This window comes from Protomyctophum parallelum (assembly GCF_964188405.1).
Source record: "Protomyctophum parallelum genome assembly, chromosome: 2".
Classification (NCBI taxonomy): domain Eukaryota; kingdom Metazoa; phylum Chordata; class Actinopteri; order Myctophiformes; family Myctophidae; genus Protomyctophum; species Protomyctophum parallelum.
The window spans coordinates 464,473-480,000 of record NC_139699.1 but is presented as its reverse complement, the minus strand read 5'-3'; the positions used below and the strand labels follow the sequence as shown (position 1 = coordinate 480,000).

At 43.4% G+C, this 15,528-nt stretch overlaps 2 protein-coding genes across 2 annotated transcripts in view; both read left to right on the top strand.

The window, feature by feature from the left end:
• LOC310854467 (serine/threonine-protein kinase TBK1-like) overlaps nt 1-10,553 on the top strand; it is a 16,678-nt gene extending 6,125 nt beyond the window's left edge. The window contains exon 5 of the mRNA XM_083759128.1: nt 9,929-10,553. Within this exon, the coding sequence (XP_083615254.1) occupies nt 9,929-9,934 (6 nt within the window). The 3' untranslated portion in view covers nt 9,935-10,553. The remainder of the gene's footprint in view (nt 1-9,928) is intronic.
• The window catches only part of LOC310855205 (uncharacterized protein), a 171,730-nt gene that overhangs the window by 155,602 nt on the left and 600 nt on the right, over nt 1-15,528 (top strand). The window contains exon 4 of the mRNA XM_083760130.1: nt 15,369-15,465. Within this exon, the coding sequence (XP_083616256.1) occupies nt 15,369-15,465 (97 nt within the window). The remainder of the gene's footprint in view (nt 1-15,368; nt 15,466-15,528) is intronic.

The following is a 15,528-nucleotide window of genomic DNA, read 5'->3' as shown; positions in this document are numbered from 1 at the left end:
CATCCAAACTTCCGGGTAGTTTGGCTCCCATGAAAGTGTCCATGAAAGTGTCATGGCGCAGCCCAGTCACGTGACCACTAGGGCTGCAACTAACGATTAATTTCATAATCGATACATCGGCCGATTATTTAAACGATGAATCGATTAATCGGATAATGGCACCTTTTTGCAAATACCTTTCAAATGTACTGTGAACTTTATAGGCATGTTCTAACAATACAATATAAACAATAAAAATGAATACTTCCTTCAAAAATATGTTTATTTGACTGCACAACAGTTTCTTGCATAACAGGTTTGTGCAATAAGAACATTAACATCAATCAAGGTGCTGCTAAATATAGCAAGTACATAACATCTCTCTGTAAACATTAACAAAGAAAGACTAATAGTATTCAAATAAAATAAAGTGCTGCTGTGTGTGTGTGTGTGTGTGTGTGTGTGTGTGTGTGTGTGTGTGTGTGTGTGTGTGTGTGTGTGTGTGTGTGTGTGTGTGTGTGTGTGTGTGTGTGTGTGTGTGAGAGAGACAGCCTGTCATAGAGAAACTGTAGGCTGAGTGTGTGTGTGTGTATGTAGGCTGAGTGTGTGTGTGTATGTAGGCTGAGTGTGTGTGTGTGTATGTAGGCTGAGTGTGTGTGTGTATGTAGGCTGAGTGTGTGTGTGTGTATGTAGGCTGAGTGTGTGTGTGTATGTAGGCTGAGTGTGTGTGTGTGTGTGTGTATGTAGGCTGAGTGTGTGTGTGTATGTAGGCTGAGTGTGTGTGTGTATGTAGGCTGAGTGTGTGTGTGTGTGTGTAGGCTGTGTGTGTGTGTGTGTGTATGTAGGCTGTGTGTGTGTGTGTGTGTGTGTGTGTATGTAGGCTGAGTGTGTGTATGTAGGCTGTGTGTGTGTGTGTGTATGTAGGCTGAGTGTGTGTGTGTATGTAGGCTGTGTGTGTGTGTGTGACCTCTCTAGTCTATAGTACTCTACACAGTACACACAACTCCTGCAACATGAGACTCAAATTTGCATGTTTTTTTCTTTTTTTCAATATATTTTTTATCCCACGATTTTGTAACTTATTTTTCACCCCTGTGTCAATCATCTAATGTGATCCTGGGCTCTGAGTGTCCAAGTTGCTCCTTTACACCTGACAGGGGGGGGGGGGGGGGGGGAGTTTCCCTGGTTGGACGTAGCGCGTGGAAGGAACACGTTATCAAATTCGCATGTTCAATGTCAGGAAAGTTATCTCCACATGCTCTTGTGTGAGGCTGGCTCTCTTCTGAGAGCAGATATTCCCTGCTGCAGAGAAGATTCTTTTTGCCGGGGTGATGTTGCAGGAATGCACAGAAATGATTTTGCCACCTTTGACAGTGTGGGGAAACTCTTCTCATTTTCCCCCCACCATTTGAGAGGGTCTTCCTTTTTGCCTAGAGGTGGCCGTGTGAAGTAGCGCTGAACTTCATTCCTCACGTTGTGGATCTTTTGGCCTTCCAGGATTTCCTCTTCATCAGAGTCCTCACTCTGGCTGTCTGTGTCAGAATGAAGGAGGTCATCCAGGGCTGATCTTTCTGCTCTGATGACGACGTCCTGCTGGACTCGTGTGGAGTCACCAGCACTCTCCCTTGCTTCTTTGATGGCAAGGTCTTCAACTGCCCCTTTCACCCTATTGCCATCTTCAGCACCCAGAAACCTCAACTCCAGGTACCTTGGGTCAAGGGAAGCTGCAAGCATAATTGGGTTTTTCTCTGGGTTTGTCTGCAGACTTCCCCATCTTTGGGTGATGCCTTTTTTGGCTTTCGGAGACAACATTTTTACCTGGGCCCGTCTTGAGTTGGCATTTCTCCATGGACCGTTGCAGCCCTTTGACCAACTGTGGGAGACAGGACACTGTGGCATAATCCTGCCCACTTAGGTAAACTGTACCAGTTTCAAATGGCTGAAGCCCTTTCACCAGCTCTTCCAGCAACACCCACTGCTCTGGCTTCAAGTCCAAGTATTTCTTGTTCTGTGGTGTTTCAGGATCTGAAAGTACTGCAACGACCGGCCAGCGCTGTTCAAGGATGTAGAATGTGCTGTTCCATCAACTTGTGCTCTTCTTTATCAAACTGTTCTGCCAAACTTCCGGGTATAGTTTGGCTCCCATGAAAGTGTCATGGCGCAGCCCAGTCACGTGACCACTTCACTTCCTTCTCAGAGCTTCCTTGGTTTTGGCCTAGGACAAATGAAAGAGGATAGAGCACGGAGGTTTGGCCATGTGCATTGTTGTAAGCCGCAGACTGTGGAATGTTTTAAAACAGGCCTGAAAACCTTCCTGTTTCGGAAGGCCTTTTTGTGCTGAACTGTCACTTTGCACTGTTTTTGTTAGCCCTGTTTTTAACCTTTTATGATAGATCATATGTTTTTAACCTTGTAGCACTCTGAGATTCCTTGTGAATGAAAAGTGCAATATAAATAAAATTCATTATTATTATTATTATTAACAGGAACTGCGATGATGGGGTGTTCCAGCAGCACTAGTTTCCCTGGCTGGATGGAGCGCACAGTGCACTCGGCACTGGTTTGAAAATGTATGAAGTAAATGCTTAAACCATTCTGACCTGAGATCAGATTCATACAAGGTTTTCACTGGACACACACTGGACTGATTAACCCATTCTGACCTGAGATCAGATTCTAAAAATGTCAGTCGTTCTTCGATTTTTTTCAAAAATAGCAGACCTACAAGCTCATAGCGCGCCACCGAGTGGCGCGCTACGAGCTTGTAGATCTGCTATTTTTCAATGGCTAAAGCATAACATGATGCGAACACCAAAATGGGTTCCCGTTCAGAATGGGTTAAACATGTAGCTGGTGTAATGTTAAGAGTCCACAGAAGTGAACCTTTCAAGCCTGTTTTCTCAACTCGCTGATCTCAGCCAGATCTCCAAAACTGGTGGGTCAAACTGAACACCCAATCTCTCCCATGAGTTGTGTCTGCTGCACTGTACAGGATCTTGCTCCAGTGATTTGCATAGCGTCGTCAACACAGGCGTCCTCAACATCCAGGATATACAGGTCTTCACCATCATCAACCTCTTCGGGTGATGATGACGACGACGGTTTGTCAATGTCATCAAGGTCAAAGTTTTCCTCAACGCCTCCAAAGAGGATCATACGAGCTCCCAGCATGCAACAGCCCTTGCCCTCTCTCCCGGGCGGGACCTCGGCCTGGAGCTTGGTCCAGGACGAGGTCTCTGGTTTGAACTTCCACAGATCGTTGAAGACGCGAAACGGTGCGTAAGTCTGGCCGCCGAATATGTACAGCTCTCCGTTGTAGGCGAAGGCTGAATGTCGCGAGCGTCCGTCAGGCCTCAGGGACACTTCTGCCACGTCGCCGCTCTGCCAGGTGTTGTTCTCCGTGTCAAACACTGTGACGTCGTTGAAACAGCTGTAATATTCCTCTTCCTGCGGGGAGCCCCCGAACACATACATCTTTGACCCAATCATGGTGGCAGAATGGTCTTCTAAATGAGGTGTCGGAAGGCCTTTCGTTTCAATTAAAGTCCAGTTCATTGGTGTATTGCTGGTGTCCAACGTGTAGACGCCAGCGTTTGTAATCCAACCTCGATCCCACACATGCCACAGTCCGTGGACATACATGACCCTCTCCAGGACGCAGGCAGAATGGAAACACATCGGCTTTGGAACATCACCGACAGTCTGAGGCTTGGACCATTGGTGAGTTTTGACATCAAATCCCCACAGCTGGTTGCAGAAACCCATTGACTTTTCTCCGATGTCTGCAGTCCCTCCAAACACGTAGACGATATCTTCTACGAGGACGGCCGTGTGGTAGATGCGCTTAGAGGGGAACTCGTCCTTTTTGGGGAACGAGCCATGGGACACTTTCTCCCATCGGAAAGAGTCTTGGTCCGTGTGCAAGACGTGCACATCCATCATACCTGAGTCCAGACGGCGATTTCCTTCCAGTCCTCCAAAGGAGTAGATCTGGTTCCCCACGGAAACCACAGCTTGGCAGGAGGTCTTAGGTGATCCTCCTGACTTCACCCGACAGAACGAATCTCTCACCATCACCACTATGGCTCGACGTGGTTGGTTAAATCTTGCTCACCGGTATGGCTCGACGTGGTTGGTTAAATCTTGCTCACCACTGTGGCTCAGTGAAGGCTCTTAATGGGAGTGGTACCTGAATATTACTGGGGAAACTCACTTCAAACTGAGTCTTTATAGTGATAACGTGATAGCACTTTATATTCATATTGACATCACCACGGAGCTGTCTAATGCCCTAATATGGCGTGGACGTTCTAAAACTCTTGAAGGTGTCATATACAGGGATCTCCATATATGGGCATAAAAGGGTCACAGACAAACAGAGGGAAAAATGGATGCCTCATTGGCCTCTGCAGTTTGTTGGAGCCGCACGCACGCGCGTGTGTGTGACATTTGTGGTGATTTGATTGGCTGAGCACAGAATGTGACGTCTACGATGATGAGGGCCCCTCAATAACTCAATGGGTGGAGAGATGACATCATCACTGACATCACCAGGAGTTCGGAATAGAATTAAAGGCGTACTGAACCAAATCGTGGGAGCCAGAAATACACCGAAGAAGCCGGCCACTCAAGAGCAGATATTTGATTCAACTGAAACCTCGTGTTGAAATCTAATCGAGAAGGGGAAGTGAGCGGCGACTGCAGCTGATGGTCTTTTTTGGATGCAATGTTGAATTTGATGAGAACAAAACCAAAACGCTCCCAAAGGCAATATTTGACCCAGCAAAAAATACCCTAAACCTTACGGAATTCATCCTTATAAGAGGAAACAGAAGCATATGGCGTATTTGTCTGTTCAAACAGCGTACATCCTTGGTAATATTAATTTAAAAAGTGTAAACGAAGCCAATGCGAATGATGCCTTGTGGTGTTGGGTGAGAAGTCGATATATCGACGAAGACATGGAAGCTAACAGGGATAGAATCATATTTGAGTATAACTATGAACGTGGTTGTATCACGAAGGTATTCCTTACTCAACACGAATTGCACCAGAAAAGTTTATATGACCCCGAGGAAACGTATGAAATCTCCGACAACCTTTTAATCAGCTTACGTAAATCGATGATTTTGGAAACGGCAAGCTGCTTCACGTTTCTCTCCATCCATGAATCCATCATCACGCGCTTATCCGCAGTCCTGTCTCACGGGAAGAAGGATTCTGACGCTACCGAATGGACTACAATTAAGAGAAGGGAAGCAGACTGTTTATCGGAGGCATCGTACAGAAGAAGAGTGAATGTGAAAAGGTGGATGAACTCAAATTTATCTTTAAGGAGTATGGGCTTGTTCTGGATGTAAAAATCAAGACTGACAAAAAAACGGAAGTAAGTATTGCTTAGTTACACTTGATCAAACAAGTGAACATTTAGCAGAAACGCTTGGGCTCTTATTCTCTTCTATAAGTGCAGAATAATTTTTAGTGTCCCAGTACATCCGCTGATATTGGGAGGTGGATCACATCAAAATTAACACCGCAGCAGTGAACGTTATGAATGTGTGCTGGTGGTGATCTACGTTCCATGTTGAAATTATAATTTGAGTTATTAAAAAAAAGTTTTAAAATAATTATGGTGTGAATGCCACCTATTGGTATGGTTCCTTTGAACACAAGCCTCTCTTCAGCATTAACACATTGGCTGCTACAGAATCCAGCCAGGCCTATTTTTCTGGTGCTATGGACTTTACATTGAAGGAAGGACATTTTTCGGGGCCCACAGCAAAATGTTCTCTTATAGCGATAATGCATCAAAAGAAAGCCAAACTTGTCCACTTCAATTAAAAAAATAAATTTAGATTTTACCACATAGGGTCTAGGTGGGTGGGTAAAGTGTAATATTAGGGTCTAGGTGGGTGGGTAAACTGTAATATTAGGGTCTAGGTGGGTGGGTAAAGTGTAATATTAGGGTCTAGGTGGGTGGGTAAAGTGTAATATTAGGGTCTAGGTGGGTGGGTAAAGTGTAATATTAGGGTCTAGGTGGGTGGGTAAACTGTAATATTAGGGTCTAGGTGGGTGGGTAAAGTGTAATATTAGGGTCTAGGTGGGTGGGTAAAGTGTAATATTAGGGTCTAGGTGGGTGGGTAAAGTGTAATATTAGGGTCTAGGTGGGTGGGTAAACTGTAATATTAGGGTCTAGGTGGGTGGGTAAACTTTGATATTAGGGTCTAGGTGGGTGGGTAAAGTGTAATATTAGGGTCTAGGTGGGTGAGTAAACTCTGTAATATTAGGGTCTAGGTGGGTGGGTAAAGTGTAATATTAGGGTCTAGGTGGGTGGGTAAAGTGTAATATTAGGGTCTAGGTGGGTGAGTAAACTCTGTAATATTAGGGTCTAGGTGGGTGGGTAAAGTGTAATATTAGGGTCTAGGTGGGTGGGTAAAGTGTAATATAAGGGTCTAGGTGGGTGGGTAAAGTGTAATATTAGGGTCTAGGTGGGTGGGTAAAGTGTAATATTAGGGTCTAGGTGGGTGGGTAAAGTGTAATATTAGGGTCTAGGTGGGTGGGTAAAGTGTAATATTAGGGTCTAGGTGGGTGGGTAAAGTGTAATATTAGGGTCTAGGTGGGTGAGTAAACTCTGTAATATTAGGGTCTAGGTGGGTGGGTAAAGTGTAATATTAGGGTCTAGGTGGGTGGGTAAAGTGTAATATTAGGGTCTAGGTGGGTGGGTAAAGTGTAATATTAGGGTCTAGGTGGGTGGGTAAAGTGTAATATTAGGGTCTAGGTGGGTGGGTAAAGTGTAATATTAGGGTCTAGGTGGGTGGGTAAAGTGTAATATTAGGGTCTAGGTGGGTGGGTAAAGTGTAATATTAGGGTCTAGGTGGGTGGGTAAAGTGTAATATTAGGGTCTAGGTGGGTGGGTAAACTGTGATATTAGGGTCTAGGGTCGGCACAATCACATCCTACCCCAGTTCGATTCCTGCCGGAGGAGACCTTTTGTTTCATGTCCTTCCTCCGCCTAGATAAAGCAAACGCATCTTTATTTAGAGTGAGTGTGTGTGTGTGTGTGTGTGTGTGTGTGTGTGTGTGTGTGTGTGTGTGTGTGTGTGTGTGTGTGTGTGTGTGTGTGTGTGTGTACTGTGTAGTGTATTCTAGGACTTTGATTGAGCTGAATTTTACCTGCCATGATGTCAAGGTGACCGCAGATCATCACCGGTCATGTTGACGACTCCCCCTCCCCCCTCCCCCGCCCAGAGGGACCTGTCTATCTACAGCCCCCACACCCCCCTCCCCCCCCCCGTCCCCCCCGTCCCGTCCTCAAGCTCTTCGGGCTCTTTATTAAGTGAGTGATGGATGGAGTTGAGATGAGAGCGGAGTGAGTCCTCCTTGCTGACTCATGCCTGTCGCCTCCTCCCCGCACCTCTGCAGGGAATAAGACTTATTTATGTAGGCCTCTCCTCTGCAGGGCTGGGAATAAGACTTATTTATGTAGGCCTCTCCTCTCTGCAGGGCTGGGAATAAGACTTATTTATGTAGGCCTCTCCTCTCTGCAGGGCTGGGAATAAGACTTATTTATGTAGGCCTCTCCTCTCTGCAGGGCTGGGAATAAGACTTATTTATGTAGGCCTCTCCTCTCTGCAGGGCTGGGAATAAGACTTATTTATGTAGGCCTCTCCTCTCTGCAGGGCTGGGAATAAGACTTATTTATGTAGGCCTCTCCTCTCTGCAGGGCTGGGAATAAGACTTATTTATGTAGGCCTCTCCTCTGCAGGGCTGGGAATAAGACTTATTTATGTAGGCCTCTCCTCTCTGCAGGGCTGGGAATAAGCCTTATTTATGTAGGCCTCTCCTCTCTGCAGGGCTGGGAATAAGACTTATTTATGTAGGCCTCTCCTCTCTGCAGGGCTGGAAAGAGTGGAAGGCTCCAAAATGGAGCCCGCCCGATTGCATCACTTTGGCTGAAATATTTGCCATTATTTGACTTTCTAGGCCAGTGGTTTGGTTTGACATGGGTATTGACATGGGTATTGACATGGGTATTGACATGGGTATTGGCAGTTATGCAGCCAGCCAACGTGTCCAGATTTAATTTATTTGTATATGTTTTTGGGGCTATTTTTGCCTTTTGGTACAGTAGAGATAAATGGGGACTGACTTGATCTTATCAAAAAAATGTTTTTTTCTTATCAAAAAAATGTTTTTTTTTTTTTTAAACCTTTTTACTTGCAAGATAAATGTTCTGGAATAGCTGTAAGTCTTTCATATTGATTTGACGTTGTTCTTGTACATCGTTCGGTGGTCTCTATGAGGACTCTTGTCAGATGTCTGGTCCTCATGCCTGCTCAGCGCGTCTCCTCGCAGCTCTGTGGGAATAAAAAGAAAAGGAGTATTTAGGTCTCGTCTTTGAGGGAAAACAACCATATCCTCCTCCCCCGCACGGAGTAGTGAGGAGTGCAGTTGATGAGCTCTGTGTACCAATTAAAATCTTTTTAGAAGTAACATGTCGAGAGAGCAGAGAGAGAGGTCTCTCGTACTACTGTATGTATGCCTCTGAATTGTGTGTGTGTGTGTGTGTGTGTGTGTGTGTGTGTGTGTGTGTGTGTGTGTGTGTGTGTGTGTGTGTGTGTGTGTGTGTGTGTGTGTGTGTGTGTGTGTGTGTGTGTGTGTGTGTGTGTGTGTGTGAAGGGGAAAGGAGATAAGGGCACAGAGTCATTTTTAGCGTAATAATGATACATGTCCCTGTGTGGTGCTCTGTCTCCTGAAGCCTTACATTCTCATTAGTGGCGTTGCACGGCAGGGCCGAGGGGGCTTCAAGCACAGCTCCAGATGTTCATCACGGCCATTGAAAAGCAACCCGCTAGTTTGACGTGGGAGTGAACAGCGGACCCTCTCGGTAGCAGAGGTTATCCATCTATGTAACTATTGCACCCAGATCCTGGAGAGGACGGAACAACACTTTGACAAATTTCTGATTTAAGGTCATTACACACTGGCGAATTAGCGACGCGATGCGAATAAGCGATCTGAAAATGCGAAATATTGCATGTTGCAGTTCGCCTGCGAATCTCTGTAAAATACGACACCAGAGCGAACAAATAAAAGCGAAAACGGTCGCATTTTCGCACATTCGCACATTCGCCACTGATGTGGAAGCTTGCATGGACTTCAATAGTTTATTTTTAAATGCGAATTATTCGCACGAATATATCGCGTCGCCAATTCGCCAGTGTGTAATGACCTTTAGTCTTATTTCATTAGCAGACCAGATAGTTTTTGTCCTAATTTTGTCATCTGAAATGGTTTAGTGGCTGAACTAATGATAATCTATCCAAGTCTAGACTTCTTAGTCGACAAAATATCAAAATATTTTAGTCTAGTCTTTTAATCTTTAGTCAAATAAATGTTTGGTTTGAATGTGCATTACAGTCACATAAAACAACATAAAACATGTCTTGTTATTATTTTAGTATCGAATGACAAGAAATAAGTAGGCCTACATGCCCTTGATCCAGTGTTAATTTTGGCAGCAAATTCTCATTTAGTCTTAGTCTTTTGAATTACACACCACACACGGTGCCGAGGGCCCTGAGCCATACCAAATCAAAAGGCCCCATGCATGTGCAATTTGCATGCGTGCATGTGATTCGCTGCATGCATGTAATACAATCAAGAATGACACTTTGCGTCCAGTGAATGAACGCACGTGCGTTCAGCGCACCGCCAGCACTATCACCGCTGTTCCCAGGAGAGAGTCTGATTAAGACGACCCCCATTTTTCAAGACTCATTTGTGGAAAAAGAACATTGAATGTCAAATAGTCTAGTCCCTAATTATAATACGACCCAGTTATTTCCATTAGGAAAAAAACATTATTTCAGACCAATATGATATGTGATTTCAGTATCTACTATGTTCTATCTGTTCTTAACTAATATTCTGCTCTCTCCTGTTCAAGGTGTAATGGAGTGGGACATTGCAGTGAGTGGAGCCAAACAAACCAGAGATGAGAGCTCAGCCCAGCATGAATTGATAGTCAGGTTTTCTCCAGGCTAGCGGAAAAACGGCGACAGCTGAATGTCCAAAACGGGTCTAAGTCCACCATGGTTATTTTATTTATTTTCCTGAGCACAGAGCATGATTTGAATCGTTTTATATAGGAGCATGCAGCACATATTTCACCACATATGAGTGTGACGATGCAGTGAGCCTCGTCACACTCATTCAGCCAAACTTTAGGCCATAATTGTCGTACTCGTTCAGTGCTAACCAGCACTTTGGTGGACTTAAAGTCTGCTACAGCTCAGGAAGACGTCCAGATTGAAACACACCACACACCACACATTATAACTGAAATGTATAATTGTTACAGCTTGTGAACCAAACATGTTTATGGTTAACAAATATTATGTTATATTATTATTATACAAATGTAGAATCTATGATCCTATGTCCTAGGATAGGTGGTGGTGTAGCAAAGATTAGGCACAACATTTGGAATAGAATTATACCGTTCTATATTCTGTGCTTTATTGTTGCTACACTGCCTGTCTTTGGTTTAGGGGTAGGGTTAGATAGGGTTATTGTTGCTACACTGCCCTCTGTTATTGTTGCACATAAGACTAAGAGACTCAAAAATGAAATTACGTTTCTCCTAGTGTCTTTTTAACTAGGAGAAACGTAATTTCATTTTTTTTCTGCTGCTACAGTTGGGAAGAATGACAAAATAAAGCAATCAATCAATCATTGCACTGAATTATTGTTACATATTCCTGTAAATGTTTTGGAAATGCATTGGTAAAAATGTGTGGGAATCCTGCGACACTCATAGTGCCCTTAAATTATTTGATCTGTGTTTATTACTGCAGTCGAGTGCTGATGTTTTATCCAGTGTTTTATTGTCCACTAATTGTCTACCAGACTACCACATCATGTTTTTTTAACTTGTAGTCAGCTCAATGAATGAACTGGTTGGTGGAGACGTGTAATATTTCACCACTATACCCATAGTTGTCCCTGACAGACTTATCAAAGTTCCTCTCCACCTGTAAACAAGAAAGCGCTCCTTGGCGTTGCTGAAATGGTGAATATTTTGGGACCGTACCTATGTTCCCTCAGCCTACGACAACCTACCTCCTCCCTCACCCTAACCCTAACCTCCCCCGGGGCAGACACCTAAACCTAACCGCAACCCTCTCCCGACCCGCAGGGCACCCCCGGGGCAGACACCTAAACCTAACCGCAACCCTCTCCCGACCCGCAGCGCACCTCGGGGCTGAGGGAACATAGGGCTGAGGGAACATAGGTATGACCCCAATATTTTCAGCTCCATCCATAGTTTTAAAGAATTAAATGTTTCTTCTGTATTCTCTTTTTTTGATAGCTTGTTGTGCAGAGTCTGGTGTTCATAAGAAAATAATAACATGCTTCTTTCTCTGTTGGTGTTGACACAAGAAACAAGCAGCCTAAATTACAATGGGTTCAATCTATGAATTAACCTTCAGGAATGAAATCATGTAACTATAATTCTTGGGTTAATTATTATCCATTTTAAGTTATTTCACGGTACATTATGTGGTCTGTTATTATATTGTAGGCCTATAGTTATTTTAACCCTATTTTCAAATATAACTTTCCTCAACTCAACTCTACAAAAGGCAGCACGGGAAATGGTTATAGAGCTGTTACTGATTTTGTCCACTTGAGGGCGTCAGAGACCCTATTTTCCTTTGAGGGACAAAGGCCGTTGAATAAGAACAGGACTCAGAACTTTGCAAGGGTGATAATGAATATGATGCTTTATGAAAACAATAGCAATCTCTAGCAGTCACTTTGGGACAAATAGCATTTATTTCCCCTCAAAACTATTTAAATAGTAGTCTAGGCCGCACATGCAGTCACGCACACACGTACACACAGTTACAACCCAGCCCACGGCCCCGCCCCTACTTGAATATGTCAGCCAATCACATCGCGTCATTCTCCGCACATGACCTTTGATAAGTAAGTCTGGGACTGAGGCTACTTTGATTGAATGATTTTATTGAAAGCATTTCTGTCTGAATCCTTCTCTTCCAAACATAACAGCCAACAGACGGACCAGCGGCGGACCCCCTGGCTGTAGCCATTTAAACCCTGTGCTAACCGTCCCTGCTACTGGTAAAGGATTTATCATTTTGAGAAGGGCTTTCATAAATGGTGGATTTATTGCGTGGTTTGACAGAGGAACTGTTTTAAGTTGTTTTTTGTTTTGAGAGAAAGGTAGGCTATCGTTTGAAGGAGTGAGCCTCTTGAGTTGTGTGAATTTAATCATTTCGTTTGGTTTGTATGTAGAAGGTTGCTGTGAAATGTAAGGTATTTAAACCAAATGTGTTGGAAAAAGTAACCTTTCAGTTGTGTTGACACACTGACGCCACACAGCTGAGTCAAATGACTAATTGGCATCACCAGTGCAATGGGATGAATCTAGAGTTGTAATGCATGCCGTCCATTGACAGCCCATTGATCCACATTGAATTTACAATCTGCTTGTATTAAACAATGCTAAACTCCCCAACGTTGCAGGTGTAGGGCAAGCTTGAATTATAGCCTACTCTCAATCTGAAAAGCAAATTTGTTTCATAAAAATACACTGTAGACGTGTTATAAGTGACGTTGAGCTACTTTCGGAAGCACTTGTTTTTAATTAATGGGTAGTGCTGCTGCCTCCTGCATTGTGACAAAACAGGTGGTAGGCATGGCTGTTCAGTGACTTCCAAAAGTACTCGACATTACTTGTAATTTGTATTTTAAATTGCTTTCTAGAAGCGGATAAGATATTGACTCTACAAACTATTACATAGTTACATTTTGATATTGCACTTTTAAATATTCTTTAAAGGATCCCTGGTTAAAGACAAATAGGCCTATGCCTTAAGACATTATACTTAACCCTCTATAACAAATCTTAAAATGGAAACTATTTTATTTCTTTCATAAATAAATAATCTTTCACTTTCACTGCTCCTGTTGCAAGTTGATTATGTCATGTCCATATGGTCTAGCCCTATGGAATGCATACCGTATGCTAATAAAAAACAGCTTAATACTTCCTAAGATTAATATAAGCATCAAAGCAATATTTTAAATACTTTTTTATGCATTCCATGGCGCTGGACCACACATGGACATCATCAACCTGCAACAGGAACAGTTCCTATGGAGTAAAATTGTCTCTATTTTTGAAAGAAATAATATATTGAAGGTGTTTATTTTTACATTTTAGTTATAGATGTCTTAAGGAATATTTGTCTTATGTTTCTATTACTGTGAGTGATATGGTCAGCTTCTGATGTCTTTCTTTCTTTCTAGATGTGGATGGAGATGACCATAGATGCCCTGGTCTCCTGTGTCCCCATGTCTGAGTGACCTCCAGGCCGACCACCCCATCCTGGCTGCTAAGATGTCCATGTGAAGGTCACCAGGGTTCTGAGTGGCCTCCAGGCCGACCACCCCATCCTGGCTGCTAAGATGTCCATGTGGACATTATGAGTGTTTGTATAGAGAGAAGCATGGCTGAAGAGCTTTGCATATCAGTCGTTTCTTGCTGCTGCCAAAGTCAAATTGATATCTGTAGTGTTTAGTACATGGCCGCTTATGAGATGTAGATATAAGTACACCTGACTGGTGGAAATAGCCTTGTGATACATACTGGCATTACTGGGTGTGCTCTTTGGTCGTTCACAAAACAAAAAAACAAAAGTAAACAAAATGCCACAAACTCACTAACAGCTGCACAAAATCACACAAATCAAGGGATGTCCGACAGTCCGTGTCCAACTCCTAATTGCCGATATCAACATGCATATATATATAGGCTTTTTCCAGTGGTGGAAACATAACTCAAACGTTTTACTTAAATAAAAGTAGGCTATAAATACTGCAATATAGAAATACTCCGTTACAAGTAAATTCAACATGTACTCGAGTAAAGGTACAAAGGTTTTGGTATAAAAATGTACTTAAAATACCAAAAGTAATTATTAATAATTACTCATGCAAAATGTCTCATCTAAAATGATCTAATCTCTCATCTCAAGTTTTCAAATGTATAAAAATCATTTGAAAATAGCAGATCTACAAGCTCATTGTATTGTGAGCTTGTAGATGTTTTTAATGTAAAAAAATAAATAAAGTAAAATTAAGGGTTAGGGTTATTAATTTTTAATGCCTTTATCAGCCGATAATATCGGACATCCCTAACAAAAAATATATCAAATGTGTCAATACATTTCAAAGTGCCACTAAAACTTCACCAATAAATAAAAAAACATCCACAAGTTCCATAAATTAAATGCCACAAAGGTTTGACAAACATGCCGAAAAAATGTAGAAATTACAAAAAATACGTTTCATAAACATCTTCTGCCGTATGTCCATAGAACAACAGTGTGTCATTGTCTAGGTCACCTAAGCCACGATCACCATTCGGTGGCCGGTATTTGGGGCAAATGGTCATTACGTGTTCCACAGTCTGTAGTGGATCCTCGCATTCACAGTGGGCACTGTCTGAGATGTCCCACTTCTGCTTTGAGGGTTGTCCACTCCTTGCAGGGGAGGTGCTGGCAAAGAACATATTTGGGGTCCTCAATGTATTCCACTGGTCCCTCTGTCTTGCCTTCACCCAGGATGCCTTGGAGGTGTCAGCTGGTGTTGTGTGGAGCAGTTCTTGGGCCTGTATTGGCAAAGGGGCACCGTGACTTGAGGCACGTGTGCTGTGGCAAAGGGTGCCGTGACTTGGTGTGTGTGTGTGTGTGTTGTAACTTGTGGCAAAGGGCACTGTGACTTGAGGCACGTGTGCTGTGGTGTCTCTGATGACCTTGTGGAGGAGATGGCTGGGATTCACTCAGCTGTGCCTTCCCGGTGAGGGCCAGCGTGGCTGCTTCTCGTCTGACCTCTGTTGGAGTGATTCCAGCGAGAGCAGGCAGGCAGTTTGTTTGGGGTGGCCCATCCTGTGTTGAGGGCAGCATCCAGCTTCTTGACATGAGAGCTACGGCTCCAGACTGGGGCACAGTACTCTGGTCGTCTGCATAGCCATACTACATTGATGTTGTTGCAGGGAGGTCGTGGATGTAGCTGTTGAACAGCAGTTACTGGTGTGGAACCGAAAAGCTTCACAAACATGCCAAAATTTTCTAGTTTTTAATCTAGTTTATTTTCAAATACATTTGTTTTTACTTCTGTTTTGTGAAGCAACTTTGGGTACCTTAAAAAGTGCTATATAAATTGTATGTATTATAAAAAAACAGCAATTGTCGCCACACAGACATCACAAATTCCTATTGGCAGCAGCAACAAGTGAGTGATGTGCAAAGCTCTTCAGCCATTCATAGACTATAACCACCATGTCTTCCTTCCAGATGCTGAGAGGCTCAACCGGAGCCCCTACAGGTGGATATCTGCAGTTCTCGCTGTCCATGGATGAATCTGCATGGGGGGCTCTGAAGGCGGCTCAAAGTAAGAAACCACTTGGACTTTTCTATTACTGTGAGTGTTATGGTCGGCTTCTGTTTTAAATGT